Here is a 17090-nt window from a genome sequence, read left to right as displayed (position 1 = left end):
TTAGGGGTAGATCTATTGGTGACAAATTCTCTCAGTTTTCCTTCATCTGCCAATGTCTTGATTTCTCTTTTATTTGTAAAGAATATTTTCCCAGATACAAATAAAGAGTTTGTATGTTCATTTTTCTCGGTACTTGAAAATGTTGTGAACTCCACAGTTTATAATAAGAAATCTGCTATCATTTGACTGATTTTCCTGCTATAAGTAATTTATCACTTCTCTCTAACTGCTTTCAAGACTTTTTTTTTTTTTCATCTTTAGTTTTCTGAAGTTTAACTTCTGTCTTGAGATAGATTTATTTGGGTTTATCTTGTTTGGAGTTAACTGTTCTTCTTGACCCTATAGGTCTGCATTTTTCCAAATTTGTGAAACTTTCAATCATTATTTCTTTGAATACTTTTTCTGTCCCATTCTCTCATTCTGTCTCCTCCTAGAATTCTGAAGACCCAAATGGTAGATCTTTTTGTTTTAGTCCCACATGTTCCTGAAGTTGTGTGTTTTTTTTCAGTCAATTTTTTTGTGTTTTTCAGAATTGGTCATTTCTATTGTTCTCTCCGCAAGTTCAATTATTTTTTTCCCCCATCTTCTCCGTTCTGCTATTGAGCCCATAAGTTGCTTTTTAAGTTTTACATTTATTTTATTTATTTTTATTTTTTAAATTTCCATTTGGCTTTTCTTTATAACAGCTTTTTGTTTTTCTGTAACTTTTTATTTCTTTGCCCAGAGTTTCTATTTTTTTCATCGGTCTCGATTGTGTTATAATTATTCACTGAAGTATTTTTATAATGGTTATGTTAAATTCTTTTCTGGTAATGCTAAAATTTGAATCATGTTGGATTTGGAATCTGTTTATTGTCTGCTTTTTAAGTTGGAATCCATTTTTAGTCTTGGAGCACAATGGATAATTTTTAATTGACATCTGAACATTGTGCATATTTTAAGATTTGGACCATATTTAAATCCAGTGTTTTAGCAGTCCTCCTCTAATACTGCTCTAGCAAAAGTAAGGACACTATCTTGTTACTGGCAGGTCAGGATGAAAGCGAAACTTCTATACTCAGTCTTCATTAACACAGAGCTAGGGGAATTCAGTGTCTCCATTGCTAAGAAGTGGTAATGGGGCACATCTCTTCTTACTGCTTTTGCATGGCCTCCACTTATACTGTGAGAGGTAAAAATCTTTTTATATCTGGATGATGGTGAATGTCCAAACTTTCTATTTGTTGTCCTCTGACATCACCCAAATGAGGAGGGCAAGGGTAATTTGTTCCGGTGGGAGTAGAAGTCCAAGCTCCAATATGGTCTCCACTGAATCCCAGGGCCTGAGGTCCTTCTTTACTGCAAGGTGGGAACAAAAGTCCTAGTTCCCACTAGACCTTTTCTGATGCCACCCTTGTTGGTAGGTATGGGAGTGGGGGCAGGGTTCTGGCACCTTGTAAAGTCTGGCACAGGCCAAGTGTAGGCTTCCCACTCAGCTCTTGCTGATGTGTGTATTTGTTTGTATGTGAGAGAGGGGATGGTTCACTTTTTCCTGTCGAGTTTGGCTGGAGTAAAGCAGTTATTGGTCAACATTTTCTCTCTTTCTAGACTGCCCCACTCCTGGGCATTTGTCTAAAGAGAGCAGGCTTTTTATGAGGTCTTTTAAAAATCTGTACTTACTGGCATTTCCAGGTTTCCAACTTCTCCAATACCCCATCTGAGATAATTAAAGCAAAAAGAAAACCCAAAGAACTCATCTCAGTCAGTTATTCAGCTCTCGGGTACCTATCTGGGACTCCCTTCCCCTCATCTTTAAGAGTCTTCTCATGTTTGTTTTATATATAATGTCCAGGGCTTTTAGCTGTACTTACTGCAAGGGGTAGGAAAAAGTATAGAGACTTCACCTTCCAGAAATGGAAGTCTCACATAATTCAATTTTTAACAACAGGTAACACACTTAAATAGGCACTTCATAAACAATTCAAGTAGTCAACCTATACATGAAAAGATAAGTGCTCAACATTCATTAGTTAGATGAAAATTAAATATATAAATACAATAATACCGAACACCCAACAAGATAACTGACATTTTTTTCTAAAGATTTTATTTATTTGACAGAGATCACAAGTAGGCAAAGAGGCAGGCAGAGGGGGTTGGGGGGGGAAGCAGGCTCCCTGCTGAGCAGAGAGCCCAATGCCGGGCTCGATCCCGGGCCCCTAAGATCATGACCTGAGCTGAAGGCAAAGGCTTAACCCACTGAGCCAACCAGGTGCCCTAACTAACATTTTTTAAAAGATTGTCTCCCATCCAAGTACTAACCAGGCCCGACCCTGCTTAGCTTCCAAGATCTGACGAGATCGGGCGCGTTCAGGGTGGTATGGACGTAGACTTTAAAAGATTGTCAATGCCAAGTTTTGGCAAGATTCATGAGAGATTAAATTGACATAATCATTTTAGCAGTGTCTACTACGGTTGTATTTTGTATGCCCTTTGACTCACTGATTAACTTCTAGATATATACACCCAAGAGAAATGAATTAATATGCCCATCAAAAGAAATATACAAAAAAGGGCACCCTAGGGGCTCAGTCAGTTAAGCATCTACCTCTGGCTCAAGGTCCTGAGATCAAGCCCCAAGTGGGGCTCTCTGTTCAGCAGGGAGTCTGCTTCTCTCTCTGCCTGCCACTCCCCCTGCTTGTGCTCTCTCTCTGTCAAAACAAAATAAATAAAATCTTAAAAAAAAAAAGAAAGGAATATACAAAAATGTAACAGAAGCCTTATTTGTGGTGGCCAAAACTAAAAACAATTCAAATGGTATCAACTCTAGAAAGGGTAAGTAAATTATAGTAATCTTCATAGAATTAGATGCTACACAGCAATAAAAAAAGAAAGAATAAAACTATGTCATGGATGAATCTCACAAATTTATATTGAGTAGAAGTCAGGGACAAAAGAACATATACTATTTGGTACCATTTATAAGAAATGTTAAGACTAGGCAAAATATTCAAGGGTAATAGAAATCCAAATAAGGTAATTCTGGGAGAGGGATATGACTGGAAAGAGGTACAGGAAATATTCTGCATTTTTGAAAATACTCTGTATTTTTCTATGGGCTGTATTTTCACAGGTTGATATATATGAAGATTAATTGAGTTGGAAACCTAGTACATTTATGTGTACATGTGTGTACATGTTTCTGCTAAAACTTAACAAAAAAATGTTTAAAGATTTTCTTCCATTTCACTTTATAACACATTTTAATGGCCATGCACTGGACATCCTTGGAATCCACAATCATTGACCTTTTGAGATCTTTTATCTTTTTTTTAAACCACACCTTCCTCAGCTCCCTGGTCTTTCTACCTTAATTTCCATTGTATTCACTATTTACAATTCAACTTCCTAAAAAAGACAGTCTTCTACCTATCAAGACCCATATTGCTCCAATGCTCACTACATATCACAGTATTTCACAAAACCCTGTTTTTATGTAAGCTTAGTTTATCTATCAAAATCTGCTAAGACATTACCTCATCTATGCCAATCTGTAACTCTCCGAAAAAGTTCATTATTTCCTTGCATGAATAATTGTTGGTTTGCAAATTCAGGAGCTTCCCATGTGAACCCTGAAACTGACCCCTGTGTTTGAAGAGCAAGGAAAGATTGAGGAAAGAGGCCGCCACTCCAGAGTGATAAGTGACAAGTTTAATAAGCAAGGGAACTTACTTACAAGGCTTGTTTTAGGCAGCAGCAAGATGGGTAGATCTCTGCACCCACCCACTAGAGTCCTAAAAATTTATATAGACACCTTACCTGAGTTCTGTTACACATACTGTTCAAATAGTCTCAACCTACATTGCTTTCTTAAGGCTCTGCTCTTGAAAATGGGCTGCCTTGTGGGAACAGTGGGCAGAATATATACTCCAAGGACAGGGAAGGGAGGGAGAAGACTGGGTCCAGCTTAAGGGTCAACCAGTGGCCACATCTTCTCAATGACCTACTCCATCAATGACCAGCTTTTGGTTATAACTGCTTTTATTATGCAAACTGATGGAGGCGGGAGTATGGGGTGGGGGGGGAGGAGTATGGAGGCAGGTGGGAGGGGGGAGTACAGAGGCCAGACTTTGCTTTAGCTCCAGGTCTCCAGACAGAATTCCTGAGGCATATAGATTACAACAGTCCTACAGCTCCCTCAAAGACCTCCTTTAATGTTTTATCACTATTGTTTTACTCTCCTTAGTGCTACTTTCCTCTGATAACTGTAACCATGACCCCTCCCCAAGATATATGTTAGCAATCATCTTTCAAACATATAGTGCACTGATGTACATTTGAAGTGTCTCATAACTAATGTTTTACTAGACAAAAATAAAAGCAACATTATCTTAACAATAGCTAGTTCTCCAAGGTCTTGGAGACCTTGCTTTTAACATGTGCAAATTCCTTAGACTTACGCTCTCCCTAACCCCCATTGACTAAAAAATATACAGTCACATCTTGCAATTCAGTGCAGCTCTTTCTGCCCATGGGTCCTGTCACCCAGCTATAATAAAAGCACCTTTTTTTGCACAAAAAAGTTTCAAAAATTCTTTCTTGACAGTTCACTGGTAGGCCCCATCACATACTACACTATTGATAACTGTCTTCATCATTATCTCTATATCTTGAAGGCTCCCATGTATACAGAAATAACACAGATAAGGTGATTTTTATTTTGCCTGAGACCCACATTTCTTCACTAAACTCAACCATTCAACCAGTTCCCACCTGTCTTATTAAGGCTCAAATCCTGTTTCCTTTAGAGAACCTTCATTAACCTCAGTCAAAATTGATCATGACCTTGCTTCTACTGAATGACGGTAGTACACTGGATATGCCACTCTTGCGGCATTTACTATGCACTGAAATAATTCTGAAGGGACATGGTTGAACATGTTTTTTAAAAAATTCATTAATAATTAAAAGTAAATAGGTTTTATGGGGCTGCCTGGGTGGCTCAGTGGGTTGAGCCTCTGCCTTCGGCTCAGGTCCTGATCTCAGGGTTCTAGGATCAAGTCCCACATCCGGCTCTCTGCTAGGCAGGGAGCCTGCTTCCTCCTCTCTCTCTCTCTCTACTTGTGATCTCTCTCTCTCTGTCAAATGGATAAAATCTTAAAAAAAAAAAAAAGTAAATAGGTTTCAATATTATCGAGGAAGAGGAATTCTCTCTGCCCTTCGAGGACCTTCTAGCCAGACTGAGAATCAGATTGACATGAGACAGATCAGCAGAGAAAATCAAACTTAATTTCCTAGGTATAGGGAATCCTTGAAGACATGGATATTCCAAAGACAGTCAGGCAAAATGAGGTATAAATGTCATCCAGAACTAAGGAGAAAGGGGTAAGGATGTGGGGCTTCAAAGGGAAGGAAAGCAATTCCCAGGAACATGAAAAAGAGTAAATCTTAGATAAACAAATGTTTGCTGGGCCATTTAGAAAAAATGGGACATAGAGGACTTGGATCAAACAGATCTTGGTAGGTTCCTCCCTTTCTACCACACTTAGGTCCTATTATGATGTTAAATATGGTGATTGCTCTTTACTTGGAGGTCTTCTAAATTTTTATATGCCTTTGAGGGAGAGGTAAAGAGCTTTTCCTGAATTACCTGAGTTTTTATTGCCTTTTTTTTTTTTAAGATTTTACTTATTTGAGAGAGAGCAAGAGGGAGAGAGAGAGAGCAAGAGCAGGGGAGAGAGGCAGGGGGGAGGGAGATGTTGACTCCACGCTGAGCAGGGAGCCCCAGGACACAGATGACCCTGGGATCATGACCTGAGTCAAAGGCAGATGCTTAACCAACTGAGCCACCTCAGTGCCCTTTGATTGCTTTTTAACTCAAAATATCTCCATGTCAAAGTGACCCATTTGGGGATGACCTGCCTTTGGTCCCTACAATATTATTAAACTTCTTCACTATAGAAGGTGGACTTCACTCAAAAATGATAGAAGGAATCACAGATAAAAAAGCATCAATAGGTTTTAATATAAAAAATTTAAATTTAATAATGGTGAGTTTTTAAAGAACATAATTAAAATTTAAAAAGGCAAGTAAGAGATAAGAGGAAATCACTCACAGTAGATATTATAGAAAAAGATCATGACCAATTTTTTTATTTTCTGCTGAATTCCACCCAAATAAATCAGAGAAAATAAAGGGGGAAACACAGTTCCTCTTCCCTGTAGTTATTGGAGTAGAATTAAGTGGGCCTGGAGAAAGAGATGAAACACAAAGAATGGAAAATAAATATTTTAAAAATCTTTAAAAATAAATGTTTATATCTTTCTCATGAGAGTATAGATATAGTGATTACTTCATCTGCTAATCTAATCCTAGCTCGAATAGAAGATAACTTGCATGTCTCTCAGAAACAGTCTTGATTTTCATGTCCTTAAAACATTATGTGCACTTTATCACTTTTGAAAGCCTTTCTTAGTTTCCTTGATTGACCATCCCCCAGATGGATTTACAGTGCTAACTTTGTGAAAATAATTTTCTTTGGCGAATTCTATTGCCTAATGGCCACTAGAAGACCACTTACAAAGTCTGTAAAAGGTTCTCTACAGGCCAGGTGGATAATTTAGTCAGCCATTCTCCAGCATTTACTTCTATCTTCGATGGATTTGCCTTTCACTTCCCCACTCTAGCACCTCTCTTCTCTGCACAAACCTTTTCGTAGGCATCAAAATAACTTCACAAAGACTTTGTGTGAGTAAAATTATAAAGAGGTATCACATATACCAAATAAGTATCTAGACTTCAAAATCATTACAAAATGTCTCCTAAAATACTTTATGATGAGACTAGAAATATAAAAATTGACTTTATTGTAATATCACTACATAATTTCAATTAAAATGTCCTTTGTAAGATTTATTTAGGAAAAAGAAATGAGTGTCTCATTATTCTTAACAACTTCTCCACATAAATATTCCAGAAGTGAAAGTCCACCTGGCCTGTTTATTCTTCTACATGTCCCACATAACCATTCTCTCTCTCTTTTTTCTAATCCAGTAACCAGCCTCCTCATATTTCAAAATCTCTACCTCCCTGTCTTACCCAGGAAACCGACTTCTAGAATTCTAGGAAAAGAGTGTCCATCAGCTCTTTACCAGAAATCCATTGTTCCAAAACTTTAAATTAACATAGCAATAAAATTCTTGGGGTTCTTTTTCACCCTTATTTATCTATTTATTATTTTTTAAAAATAAACATGGTCTTAAGTCGTCCACGGTTGCCTTGGAAGTAAAGGGGCAGTGGTGCTGAGCAGCATCTTCTGATGTATTTCATCAGCCAATCAGGTCAGGAGTTATGGACCTGAAGCCAATGGGTGCAGACCAGGGGCGGGGCTTGGAGCAAGTAACTGCCAGAGAGGTTGCAGTTGATTGTGGCGGTTCTGGGGTGAAAAGAAGAGCTAGTCTCCACTTCTCACTACCCCAGGATACTCTTCCTGAGACTCTGGATGGTGAGCCCTCCTGCAGTTTTCCATTCAGGAAGTTGTCCTTCCCCTCTGGTACTTTGCTCCCTCAGCCTTTCCTTGGAGAGGAGGAAATGCTCCCACAGTATTCCAGCTACCCATTCAGCCAGCCATTCCCTCGAAGAGTTTCCACCTTTCCTGTGGCAGCCAAATCAAGGCAAACAAGCCTCTCATTTGGACTTGCTGCGCCTTAACCGCTGTCCCTCCTCCATGACTCTTCCTATATCATCCCTTCCAAACTATCTGGTTTATAGGTTTGTTACCTTTGCCTTGCTGAGGCAGGGAGAGGAAAGCACGCTGATGTCCTGGTCAGTCTCCTCAGGTGCATGGAGCTGAGCCGAGAGGGACGAAGGGTTCCTTGGGAGTGAAGAGGCATTAGGAGGGCGACAGACCGTCCATGTCAGTTAGAGTCGTGAGTAAGGGCTGCTGTGTGGTGTGGCAGGACCCCGGTGGTGGTCTGTCATAAACCTTTAGGCCAGAGTTTGCCCCTTGTGAAGATTACTGGGATGCCACTGTGCCCTCCTCAGGATGCTTTTGTCTGCGAATTCCTGAAAAATGTGGTGATTAGAAGGAAAAAAAGACCTCCCATTTTCAGGGACAGAGAATTAGTCTTACTTCCACTTTTCCATGACAGAGAGAATTTCTTAAGGCCGACTGACTGTTGAGAGGCAAGGCTACATGCCCTTTCTGAGAGAGCAGTCATGAATTTACTCCATGCATAGTGGAAATGGAGGCATATCAAATTTATTGAAAAATTAATGTAGGAAACCTATATGGTAATTTCAAGACAGATGAATACTTTTAATGAGACACAGACTCATAAACTTCTCCAAAGTTGTCAAAAGTCAGCTGAACCTTGAGAAGAGTTTCAATGAACATTGAAAATCTGTTTAGTCTCACTGCTATTCCTTTACCCATACCTTTTAAAATATTAAACTAGACTAATATTAGCATTTACATGCTAACTTAAAATGAGATCATTTCGTTGGGTGAGAGGTTTGCCAGGAGAATTTGGCGTAGAGGTTGGAAAAGCCAGACTGAGTGTTTGCCATGTATTTACAGCCAGATAGTGAAATTCAGTTGAACTTGATCATCTGTATCCCTGAATTTCAAGGATAATGAAGACAGAGTAATTTTTTTCTTTTCTGAAAGGAGTTGATTAGGTTTAAATATATAAACACTTTTTAAAGTTTTCATATAAACAATTTTAGAAATAAGGAAAATGCTTATGGGAACATGTCTCCCTACTTTTAGTTTGGAAAATAAACTCCTTAATTGTAGTAAATTCTGCAAGCATGTAAGAATGTGTAACTATGTTGCAGAAAATACTTTTCCTTTTTTGGTCAAGCCTCTTTGCTCCAGGATGTTTAATTTTGGAATAACAGTGGGCAAGTTAATAGGTGACATTGACATTATTTTTCTAAATAGTTTGGCATTTAACTAAAAGCAAGTATCATTAAACTATCACAGTGTTGTTTCCTAAAGGCATGGACTTCTCTCAGGGCGGGGCTTCGGAATAATGGCTGCTCATTAGAATCACTGGGAAGCTTCTGAAGTTCCCAATACCCAGGTTAGACCTTAGACCTATTAGATTAACCTCTGGGAGTGCCACCCATACATCTGTACTTTTTTTTTAAAGATCCTATTTTTAGGTAATTTCTACACCCAACATGAGGCTCAAATTTACAACCTGAGACCAAGAGTCCCACGCCTTACCCACAGAGCCAGCCAGGCAACCCCACCTCTGTATTTTTAAAACTCTAACTTATTCCAGTGAGGCACCAAGGTTGAGAATCTCTGTCTTAGGGGGATAGCCATACTTGCTCTGTTCCATCAGAGCTATACAGCTATCAAGATATCTGGGTCTATCTCCAGTTCTTGACATGTTAAAGTAAAATTAAGGAATTTAGAAATCGTTCGAGGAAAAACAAAAACTAGGCAAACACAAAAGAAGCCCCTGACATCAGGGAACTGGTCTAACACTCAAAGCTAGGTATCCCTCAGTGTCACGACCAGCTGGACTGCTGCTCATACATGGGCCATATTATTCTCCTGTTGGACACAATCTCACAGAACATCAACATCATGAGATCCCTCTAAACCTTAAAAGTGGAACAGAAAGTCACCGGGCAACCCATAGATACCAAACAACCCCTCTCTTGGCTAAAATGAGTGACTTCTGCTTCTTTACCGGTGACAGCTTTATCCTTGTTCTAGTCTGCCCTCCCTATAGATAAGATACCCAGCCACAGAATTATCCTTTTTTTCCTGACAGCACCGATCTATAGCAAACTCTTATTTTTCTGGACCTTCTCCAGAATCACTGAGCCAGAGCCCAGATGCACAATTATTTCAACATCCTGTTACTGAGACACACCACAGTTCGCCAGGGAACTTACTGCCACAAATGATGAACCCAACTTAAAACTTCAGATGTGTTTCCAGTATTGTTTGAATCATGGAACACTACATCAAAAACTAATGATGTATGGTGACTAACATAAAATAATTTTTTAAAAAAGTTAAAGTTTTAAAAAATAAAAAATAAAACAAAATTGCTGAACACTGAAAAAAGAAAGAAAGAAATGATTTGAGACTAAAAATGGAGGAATTTTGCCTTTGAATTGGGTGAATCCCAGTGGTTGCTGACTTTGACTGCACATTAAAATTGCTGATGAAGCCCAGGCTGCAAGTCAGACTGATTGAAACAGAAATCTCCGGGGATAGGACCCAGGCATCAGTATCATTATAACACCTCAGGTGATGCCAAATAAATAAAATAGACACAGAGAGATAAGTTTCACAGATAGGGACCTATACACATAGGAAGACTGAGGACAACAGCCGTGAAGGAAGCTGCCCAGAGTCTTTCACCCTGTAAGCTGTAGCCCATCAGCCCTTTGCTTACGGGCAGTCTGACCACAGTTGGCACTTTTACATTGGTGCTAATATGATACAACCTTTATAAATGGTGTTTATGAGGCTCTTTGATGCTACTGATAGAACACCGAGTGCAAAGCAGTATAAAGTATATTAGTGTAAAGATGAGCCCAACAGTGTAAATAATACACACAAGAACAATGAGATGGCAGGACTGTGGTTGATTTTTTTCCCCCTGTTTTTGGCAATGTTTGTTTACATATTTTATTTCAGAAGTGTTCAGTAAACATGTATTCATTTAATTTTCTCTTTCAAAATATTATTTTTATAATTAGAAAAGGGTATATAATAACAAAGTATTTAAAATTTAAAAAGACATTGAACTTTGAAATTTAAAAAGACATTTCTGGATTAGAAAAGGAAGTTTGGTAAAAATGAACTAATTTAGCATGGCAGCCAGATAAGATGCTAATAGAGGACACTAGAAAATGTTAAGTCACTGTTAGGAGATAGAATTGGAAGAATTCCCTGCATGAATTTTAAGACCCTGATATAAAACACTCCTTAGCATGGGAAGCAGATGATATTACAGACTGTAATTATCACTTATTTCCTCAAACCAAGACACATCCCAGTGTAAGGTTTTATAGGCGAGATAAACACGACACCAGGCGAAGTGGGCGCAAGGCAAGATTTATTAAAGGCACTCTCCAATGAAGTTTCGGGGCTCGGGAGAAGGGGAGCCAGGAAAGTTGCCCCGGGAGGAGGTGGGCACCCTTGGGCAAGGTTCCTCCCAGAAAGGGGAGTGGGGGAAGTCGCACTGGGAGGGAGTTGGTGGGGGTCTTTTATCAGGCCAAGGTAGGGCATGGGCTCACATACATATATGGTAGGGTATTTGGTGATCGGAGGGTATGGGCTGGGGGGTTCTGATACTTCTGTTTCTTGCATAGGTATCGGGTTACCTATGGAGACGTGACCTGGGCATACATCCTTTTGGTGGAAGAGTCAAGGGTTAAGGAAAGGGGGGGTGGGGAGGCTGGAAGATGACTGCCCCGGGGGTCATTTCTATTGTTCCTCCTGCATTTCCCGGAGCCCAACACCCAGGACACATCGTGGCCCTTCTTGTTCCTCTTCCATGAAGCAACAATGAGATAGAACATGTAACAACTCCCTTGTTTTAAATCCTTTTGGTTTCAACATTTTTCTTATGTTCTTGGTTACTATATAAATATACAAAAGTTAGAGAAAACCTGGCTCATCGCACCTAAATGAGATAAAAGAATGCTAAGATGGAATATCACCATGGTCTATTAACTCCTGTCTGGAGTAAGCAGCAAAAGAGATCAGAATATTCTGACCGTATCCAATTTCCCCATTTGGAACAGCTGCCAGACAGCTTCCAGAGTCTCAGATAAGCTGAGGGCAAACCCTTCAGTTGTCCATCCCCAGAACTAAGTAATCTACACTAGTCTGTGGTCCCAGTAACTGGTTAGATGAAAACTCCTTTCACACCATTGGGTAGATGCACGGTGAATAACAGCAGAGTGCTTGGCATTGTAAGTGATCGCAGGGTGACACTGGCTAGTCTCTATCACTTGGGGTTGTACCTTTTATATCTCAGTCAAATTGTAGGCATCATAGAAGGCAGAGGCTTCCCAAAATTTGGTGGACCCTAAGATATCACCAGTAATAATTAAGGAGAAATGTGAGCTTTTTTCTTCCTCTTCTTCTTCTTCTTCTTCTTCTTCTTTTTTAAGAAATGTACTAGAAGCTCAAGAAGAAGGCAAATTTTACAATCCTGTGATCCTGTGAGAGTTTTGCTGAGTCTTAAGAGTTGAATTCAAATGGTCTGTGAGAAACAGCAGAATGGATTTGAATTCTAGTCTGTCTAATTTCACTCTTCTTACCAGAGGATTTTCTAACACATGGCAGGAATTTTTCACAAGTACGTTTATGACTACTTCTGAAGATCTCCCTGAAATCATTCTAATACTGTCCTTGGTCTGCACAGTTGGAGGTAGGTATAACTCTCTTTATTTGAGTTTATTCTATGGCTATGTCTTGTAAATGTCACCATATAGAACTGGGGAAAGTAGTAGTAATAGAAAATTAGAATTTTGTTCCTAAATTCATACTTTTAACCCAAGATTATCAACCAAATGAATCCAATGATAATCTGCCCCTGAAAAAGAGATATGTAGAGTCTAGTTCATATTATTTATCATCTTTTGGATTCAAAGTATTCACACTTTTTACTTGGTAGGTCATGATTAGATATAAATGATGGGAAGAATCAAAACAGATGAGCCAAATATTAAGAGATGGGGTATTTTGATTGCTCTCTGCGAAATCACAAACTATAGTTTCATTCATATATTAAAACTAGTTGTGTACTACTTTCTTCACTTGAGCAAAGAATTTTCAAAATGAGGGGGAGTCTTCTGAGTGGATCGGTTATCTTTTAACCACTTGGTAGGGTGTCCCATAGGTTTTGTTCAAATAATAAATTATGCCTCCTTCTATGAGAAGAATACTATAAAAATCAAAAGAAAACACTTTTTTTCATTCTTGGATTAAAACTTATATTACAAAGAGGCAGAAAGCATTAAACTGAAGGAAATGCTGTGATATTGCTTATTGTACTTTGATAACAATTCATTATAGGCTTTCTAATGTGTAGTAGGCAACCAGAAATATAGGAAGCTAGCTTTTCTCATTGGGCAAATTATTTTTTTTTATTATTTATTTATTTATTTGACAGACAGAGATCACAAGTAGGCAGAGAGGCAGGCAGATAGAGAGAGAGGTGGAAGCAGGCTCCCCGCAGAGCACCCGATGTGTCGATCCCAGGACACTGGGACCATGACCTGAGCCGAAGGCAAAGGCTTTAACCCACTGAGCCACCCAGGTGCCCCTCATTGGGCAAATTCTTATAGCTGGTTCCTCATTGTTAGTTTGGGAATCAACCAGGAGATTTCATTAAAGTTTAGTTATTTATTAACCTTTTATTGCAAGATTGCTAAAGAAACTAGTACCTGATATATAGCATGTACAAAAAATTGCTATAAATATTTTAATAATAACCCAAGAACCAATGACTGCTAGCAATATTTACTAAAGATACTGAGGAAACGAGATACTTCATAGAAGAGATAAATACAGAATCCAGCAGATTAAGAATTATACCAATTCAATATGCTTAAGTATGAGAGAAGGTTTCAATTACAGGAATTAAGTAAGTGAAAAGTGGAACAGTATTTCATTGTCCTCAGTATTAAGAAAACATATCAAATTAAAGTTCCATAAATGTGATATATCACTGCCTTTCAGTAAACATGTATTTTTTGCAGCATTTTTGAATCTACACCTAAAAGACTTTCCAGTTCCTGTCCCAGTGATATTATTTTTAATTGGATGCAGTTTTGAAATATTAAGTTTTACTTCTGAGCAGGTGTGTATAGTAAATATGAGTATTTTGTAGTATATCTCAAATTCATACAAATACAAAAATGGCTTAAGGAAATTTGCAAAAATACTTACCAACTCACTGCTCTGCTAGTCTATGGATGCTTGTGATATGGATGACGTCAGACCAGATGCATGAAAAAAGGAACCAAGGGTGACAGAGCTGAGATTCAGCTAAACGTAGTCAAACAGAGCCTCCATCTGTAAGGAGTTGGGCACCTCAGAGAATAAGTTCACATACACCTACTGAGAGTATAAGCAGCTAATGACAGTTTAAGCAGAATTCAAAAACTTAGATGAGAATTGCCTCTTCTCTTTAAATATTTTACTTATTCATTTGTCAGAGAGAGATCACAAGCAGGGGGAGCTGCACGCAGAGGGAGAAGCAGACTCCCTGCTGTGCAAGGTGCCTTGATGTGGAACTAGATCCTAGGACCCTGGGGTCATGGTTTGAGCCAAAGGCAAATGCTTAACCAACTGAGCTACTCAGGCATCCCAAGAATTGGCTAATAAGATAGAAGCCCAGAGACCCTGAGCGGCTGGTACAGGACTCTAGTTGCAAGAGAGTTCTGACATTGAACCAATCTATTGCCTCAGTTAGGAACGCTTTACAGGGTTCCCATTAGAATAGAGGCTAAGTCTTTAAGTGTGTGTCTTACAAGATCTCAAGAAACAGAAGCTGAACCTCTTACCTGGAGTTGGAAGTGAGAGGAAGGCAAACCACAGATGTAGTCAAGGCAGCTACGGTGTTATAAATAGTTGAGAACAGCTGGAGTCAGGTAGAGGAGAGAGACTCTCTTTACTATAAGGGATGTAGAATGCATCATTGACACATTAAATAGTTCTCTAGCCCCGGGTTGGCAACAAATTTTTTCTATAAAAGGCCATAGAGTAAATATTTTAGGTTATCCAAGCCACGTGAACTCTGTCACAATTACTCAACAATATGTAAGTGAGAAGCATGGCTGTGTTCTAATAGGAATTTATTTTAAAAAAACAAGCATTGAGTCAGATGTGGCCCGAGGCCATAGTTCTCCACTTACTCTAGTCAATCAGAGTGTGAATGAGAACATGTATGAAAACGATTGGCCTTCCCAAACAATGTAACCAGTGATATTAATGAACATTATGAAAAACATGTATCCATATAAGAACCAGATTATTACTTCATTTGTCATCAATAGGTTTTGTAACCATACAATTTTGACTTATATGCAATTTTAAGTACTTCTATCAACTTTTCTATTTGTCAATAACTTTAAAAGAAGAGAACAGAGATCAAGAACTGTGCAAGGTCTAAGATTTTACTTTATTTGCAAATAATAAGTTAGCCTGCCACAGTTTCATGATCCTGGCAAAAGACATGGGACGCTTGGGCCTAAGAAAAGGACTTTATTGCTCATGGCAAGAGCAGAAGCTGGAGTATCAGCATCTTCTTGTTCCATGAGCCCCAATACCTACAGGGATAAAAAAAAAAAAAGAGAGAGCCCGGTGAAACCTGCATACATGATGGATTGCATTAGAGGAGAAGAAACCTGAGTTTAGAGAACTTGAATATTTCGTGATGGGCAGTAAGCTCTCCTGACCTCTTGCCCTAAACGGAGACACTGTCCTTATTACGATGTACAGCATAGTATGCCAGTTCTTTGCTCTCAAGGAGGGCACTTGGCTCTGTCTTCCAAAGCTGTTAGCCATACAAATACTTTTGAAAGTTAGTCTGGAAGAAAAGCAATCAGTGCCTCCACTCATAAGACATGGAGAAACACAAGAGACTCATGGAGAGTCATCCCTCCCAAAGCAAAGATACCACCTAACACAGCAGGCAATCCGTGTTTCCTTAATGAACAGAATGTTGAGTGGATGCCCATAACAGGATTTACAAATATCAACTAAATAATTTGTGATAAACACCATTAATTTGTTATTTCATTAACAACATTAACTTCCCAGTTTTTATTCCTGCTACTCTCCCACACACATCTTCTGTGTAAGCCATGGTTAATTATTTGTAGTTTCTGAAATTTAATATGATTGCTTGCTCCTTTGTGGATGGTTGTGCATGATAATCAATCCACCTGAAACCTGTCTTCCTCTTGTATGCCTGAAGATCTCCTTCATATTCTCTTGTACCCACTATCAATGTACTTTCTATTCCCATTGTTTAAAAAACAAAATAGGCATGGAGATAATGCGATGGAAAATTATGAAAATCTGGAGTGCCTGGGTGGCACAGTCAGTTAGGTGTCTGACTCTTGGTTTCGATTCAAGTCATGATCTCAGGGTGGTAAGATCGAGCCCTGCATGGGGCTTAAGTCTTAAGACGCTCTCTCCCTCCCCCACTCCACTTTCCCCTCTCTCTAAAATAATAAATTTTTTTTTTAAAAGGAAAATGATGAAAAGCAATACAGTCAAGATTTGAACACCTATTCGTTGTGATATATCTTTTTCTCTTTTTCTAGAGATAGGAGTGCCTGGCATGTAATCTATGCTAATAGGAGGATGGATAAATGAGAAAATGACATATTTTTTATATTATTAGGTCCAAATATATGCAGATGCCATACAATGGATGAGTCCAAAAATCTTTTTTGATCTATTTACCCCAATAATTATCTTTAATGTTGCCTTTGACATGGATGTTTACATACTGCAGAAGTTATTTTGGCAGGTAAGACATTCTCTTTTGCGATAATATCATGCACTCATGACCTACTCTCTGTTGTCTATGTTCAGATTTTTAAAAATTTTGCTCTAAATTAGAAAATAAAGAAGACAAGGAAAAAACATAAGGTGTGGGAGAAGTAAATTCAGCTTTGTATTTTAGTGAATAAACCATATCTGAGCAATTGTCCAGTGTTTTTGAAAGCTCAGGGGAAAAAACCTATGGAGGAAAAAAAGTTATTCTGAAAATCTGTCTGGCAGAGTATAATGCCAGTTATAATTTTAACTCCAAGATGCTATTAGAGAGTTATTACAAAATATATTTGATCCAGTTTTTTATTGTTTTTCATAAAAGCTGTGTTTTAAATATCCACCTTCTGAAACTTCCATACTCACATGAACAAAAATGGAGAATACTCACAGGAACAGCTCTAACTGTAATTCACCAACTATTGTGATTTTTTTCTCATCATGTGATATTTGAAACCCATCAAGGAAGTGTGGGTTCCATCAAGGAAAGACCTTTGGAAAAAAATAACTCCAAATCTTAAGCAGGATATATATTTCTTTCAAAGTAATTAAAATAGC

General features: G+C 38.5%; 1 protein-coding gene across 6 annotated transcripts in view; it reads left to right on the top strand.

The window, feature by feature from the left end:
• The first annotated feature begins 7399 nt into the window (after positions 1-7399).
• Positions 7400-17090, top strand: part of SLC9C1 (solute carrier family 9 member C1) — a 96926-nt gene continuing 87235 nt past the window's right edge. For all 6 annotated transcript variants that reach the window (XM_047724622.1, XM_047724646.1, XM_047724654.1 and 3 more), the window contains exons 1-5: positions 7400-7484; positions 7751-7908; positions 12134-12393; positions 13727-13827; positions 16381-16509. In XM_047724622.1, coding sequence (XP_047580578.1) covers positions 12243-12393; positions 13727-13827; positions 16381-16509 — 381 coding nt within the window. In that variant the 5' untranslated portion in view covers positions 7400-7484; positions 7751-7908; positions 12134-12242. The remainder of the gene's footprint in view (positions 7485-7750; positions 7909-12133; positions 12394-13726; positions 13828-16380; positions 16510-17090) is intronic.

Source organism: Lutra lutra, chromosome 1, assembly GCF_902655055.1.
Source record: "Lutra lutra chromosome 1, mLutLut1.2, whole genome shotgun sequence".
In the NCBI taxonomy this organism is placed as follows: Eukaryota; Metazoa; Chordata; class Mammalia; order Carnivora; family Mustelidae; genus Lutra; species Lutra lutra.
The sequence above is the reverse complement of the archived record's forward strand: the minus strand, read 5'-3'. Positions and strand labels throughout refer to the sequence as shown.